This window comes from Gossypium hirsutum, chromosome A01 (assembly GCF_007990345.1).
Source record: "Gossypium hirsutum isolate 1008001.06 chromosome A01, Gossypium_hirsutum_v2.1, whole genome shotgun sequence".
Taxonomy (NCBI): Eukaryota; Viridiplantae; Streptophyta; class Magnoliopsida; order Malvales; family Malvaceae; genus Gossypium; species Gossypium hirsutum.
In genome coordinates this window covers 112,283,421-112,287,521 of record NC_053424.1, presented here as the reverse complement: position 1 = coordinate 112,287,521, position 4,101 = coordinate 112,283,421, and the positions used below count along the sequence as shown (strand labels likewise).

Genomic DNA, 4,101 nt, shown 5'->3' with positions numbered 1-4,101 from the left:
ACCATTGCTGAACTACCACCTCGGAGGCAATACTCCTACTGATTTGCTTCATAATGCTCTTTAAAAAAAATGTTACCTATTAGTAAAAACATATAACCTATTTTAAATTCAAAAAAGAACAATAATTATGCAGCAATAACCATAACCATAATTCAACAAGCTTTAATGAGCATTACAAAAATACAAACAACAGAAGCTGCTACAGAAGCTGCTAAAGAAATTAACCATAACCATATTCATTTGGGAAACACCAGAAGCTGCTACAGCAATACAGCCATGGAATCAGGGAAAACATACAAACAAAACCATGAATACCAATAGAAAACTAACCTGTAATGAGCAAATGGGGGACGAATGCGATGTGGAAGTGTTGGAACAAAGAACCTGTAATGCAAAAAGTGCTCGGATCAACCTTTTTTTTTTGGAAAAATATTTATGCTATAGCTAAATATAGTATATCAAAGCACAACACAACCATACACCAATCATCATCCATGAGCCCTATCAAGCCTCTCACTATTCCCTCAAAAACATAAACACGTAAGATGTCACAGTTGGATGATCGGAAACATGCTTCTAATAGTAACTTTCATATTTTATTGTAGCAGTATAATTTAAAAGCAAAGCAGCAATTAAGAACGCAAAAAGAGGGAACTATGAAACTATTAAATCCAATTGCCAAGCTTTCAAAGGATTCATGACTTTTCTTTGTTCTGTATGATACCAGGCGACAAACCGTTAAACCCAATTCCAAGTTCAATAACCTACACTGAACTGCCTCTTCATTTCCCTCATTATCTGAAATTAGTTCTCACCTCAATAATTCTTCCTAATAAAAGACCCCTAACCAGCAAGTGTCCTCTTTTCATTACAATATGAGAAGCTTAAACCCTTTGCATTTTGTTTTTCAAGAATGCTGGAAGCAGTCATGGCACAACCATAAAACCAACCATATTAAGTAAATTCAGTGCCTAACATCATACATGTAGTAAGTTGCACTCAGTTAATACATAACAAACCACTGGCCTCTAATTCCCCCATATTCATCCCCATTAGCAAACAACACAATGCAGTCATATGTATCATCAGAAAATCATAGGCATGAACTCAATTTCTTAATTTTATGAAGCAAAGAATGCAAAGGCAAAAACCGTTCCAACAAAGAGCTTTTTGGACAAATGAAGAAACTTGAGATCATAAATAACAAAAATGGAATAAAAAAAACCAAGCCCCCATACTGTACAGAAAAAGAAAAGCAAAATCTGCAAACAGTTTCCTGTTTATTCTTGATCAAACTTCCATAAAGGGAGAAGTATTAGGAAAAGAGATAGTAAGTACTTTCCATGTCCGTACATTAAAATAACTCAAAAATCTTCACTTTCAAACAAAAACGATCTTATCATCCAATGAATGACCGTAAGCAATTACCAATGGCAGCAATTCAAAAACAAAAATGGAGAGGTGAGAGATGATGGGATTCTCACCTATAAGGTTTTACAGATGATGTTTTGTTTCCTTGAATCCAGGCTTTAAGCAGATATTCATAGAAGCTGCAATAAACTGATTTATTTTATGCAAAACATTGAATAAAAAATTTGATGAAATATGAAGCCAGAAAAAAAAAGGACGAGGAAGTTTCAAATGGGAAGACCTATCACCCATAGCACCAAAGGTTATAGTTCCGTAAGCAGTGCCATCGTTAGAATTAACATAGATGGGAACCAAACCATCAGCAGGAAAAGTTTTATTAAGCGCAACAATAGCTTTCTCCACCTTATACATCAAAGCACAAGCAAGTTAATCAACCACCTCAGCAACCAATACACACTTAAAAGTTAAAATATCCTTTTTCCTGTTAAAGGGCCAGCACTTAAGACCTTTCAGCTATCTTTAGTTAATATAATTTAACCCAACTTCTAAGAAATAAGATTAGCAATTGGCTTGATGCGGACATAACCTATGAACTAAGCAATCCTAGCATGAAAATTATAAAAACATGAGGTAACATAAGCATGAATAAACATGAGAAGCATTTACCTTCTCCTGATACTTGGGATCTCCTGTTCTTTGTGAAAGAGCAATAAACTCCAGTTGCTCTGTCCCTGAATCTGCAAGAATACTATCACCCTAGGGAATAAAGGGTGAAAAAAAATCAAACTCAATGAATAATGTATATGTAAAAAATAAATATCAAGTACCAGCCCCCAAGTCACATAGTAGTGCTTACTGCTTAGAAGGTAATTTTTCTACTGATGGAATGACATAAACTACCATATAAAGGATAATGAAAGGCCTAACAATGATTTGTCAAATACAGACACAGAATAATCTCCAGTGCGCCTGATTGTATTTGTTGGATAACCAAATAACAGTTTTCAAGTCAATGCAGTTGAGCATCAATCTCAAGTATAGGAATCAGATAAATAAATGCTTCTACATAAGTCCACTCTAACCAAAATATGATCCATCATGTCTTCAAAATGTTGTTGAAGACAAAGAACAAGGACCCAGCCACCTTGCTTATTCATAGAACTTAAAATAACTTTTTACTGCTATAGCATCAAAGATACTAAAGACTAACAGCAGCAATGCAAAAAACATACCCCAGTCCAGCCAGGGTTATGTGCATTTCCACGAGCCAAGTTGATAATGTTATACGGGATCCCAGAAGGAGTATCCCATGCAGGTAGTAATCTATCTGCAATATCTCTAGCCTTTTCAAGGAAAATATTGTCGCCTGAAAGATCATATGTGCTCAGAAGTCCACCTACAACTCTAAATATTCAATTAGAATAGACAAGACAAATTAGTACAATATGAGTGTCAATTAAAAGGTAAAAAAAAAACTATTCAGAAGGGGGAAAAGGATCATGACTCATAAAATTTTCCTGATAAAACAATTAATACATATATAAACCTGTTAAATGCAACCTTATGGTTGTCTCAAAAACACTGGCATCATAGGTTTTATTAAAATCCAATGTGTTTGCAACCCACCTGCAAATATCAGCACAACTTACCTATCAGTATTAATTTAATCATAAGCCTTCCAGGAAAACAGTATACATATTGTGTGTGCTTAGAAAATGATGACAAGATAGAAGAAATTGGTGGAGCAACCAAATGCTTCCTTGCTCCACAAAGCACCACTGATCACAAGACAGAATTGTTCAAATCGCCAGGATACAACATCCTAGCTATCGTCAACAGTAGAGCATGTGCCACAATCAAATGCTTGACAAACATATAAGAAAAAAAGGAGACAGTAGGTTGAGGAAAGGAAGAGAGAGAGAAATGAAGAAACATAATTGCATCACATGATAAAAATTTGCCCCTATCTATTATTAATAATCTCAAATTGTTCATGATAAGAGAAATAAGATGATCAAAGAGTTTCTTACGCAAATTAAAAGGTCATCTAGTAAATGAAACTTACGTAAAGCTTTAACAAGGAAGCGATGACGACAGAATAATCAACGGAAGCAGTGGGAAATGGGAGGAGAAACTGATTAGGACGGAAGAGGAGAGGGTCGGGTAGGGAGGGAGGGTAAAACAGAGAGATGGGGAGGGAGGCCGGACGTAATAGCTAATACAGCGATTTGGGAAGGGATTGGAAAACACGGGAATTTGGGGATTAGGGGCGTATTGTAATATGCGCGTAATACCTATTACAGCGAACCAAACGCCGGAATAGGGGCGTAATGTAATACGCGCGTAATCGAGGCGTAATGGATTGGGTAATACGGCGAACCAAACACAGTGTAAGAGTTTGAGGTCTCAAATGCATTCTGATCTTATGCTAATTGTCCCCCGCTGCATGCATTTATTAATTATTATAGCTACCTACTTCCCAGTCCCCTTCGTAATCTCAACACCTACCTACCTCCTAATAGTTATTTACAATCAACGTGCTTTGCGTGGAACCTTTTATTGCTCATAAAATTTTAGTTTTTATTAGTAATTTTACATTTTTTTAAAATAAAAATAATATCACTTTTTCACAATTAAATGTCAATTTCATTAGAAAAGTGGGTTACTTGTTACTTGGGTTTAACTTTGATTGTATAATTCTCCCTTTTTATTATTATTTTAAAAAATAAT

The 4,101-nt window shown here is 35.3% G+C and overlaps 1 protein-coding gene across 7 annotated transcripts; it reads right to left on the bottom strand.

The window, feature by feature from the left end:
- LOC121229402 (mannosyl-oligosaccharide 1,2-alpha-mannosidase MNS1-like) lies at positions 1–3,803 on the bottom strand. 7 transcript variants are annotated; one of them, XR_005927138.1, is made up of 8 exons: positions 3,437–3,803; positions 2,932–2,997; positions 2,604–2,775; positions 2,038–2,127; positions 1,652–1,773; positions 1,485–1,560; positions 331–384; positions 1–58 (listed from the first exon to the last, which is right to left on the bottom strand). XR_005927138.1 is itself a non-coding variant. In XM_041113606.1 (7 exons), the coding sequence occupies exons 3-7, from the start codon at positions 2,747–2,749 to the stop codon at positions 49–51; spliced, it is 366 nt and encodes a 121-aa protein (XP_040969540.1). In that variant the 5' UTR covers positions 2,750–2,775; positions 2,918–2,997; positions 3,437–3,803; the 3' UTR covers positions 1–48. The 7 variants fall into 7 exon arrangements, 4 of the variants coding, with proteins under 4 accessions (XP_040969540.1, XP_040969535.1, XP_040969547.1 ...); XR_005927137.1 differs by having other exon boundaries at positions 1,485–1,550; positions 3,437–3,802; XR_005927139.1 differs by having other exon boundaries at positions 23–76.
- Between the last annotated feature and the right edge of the window lie 298 nt (positions 3,804–4,101).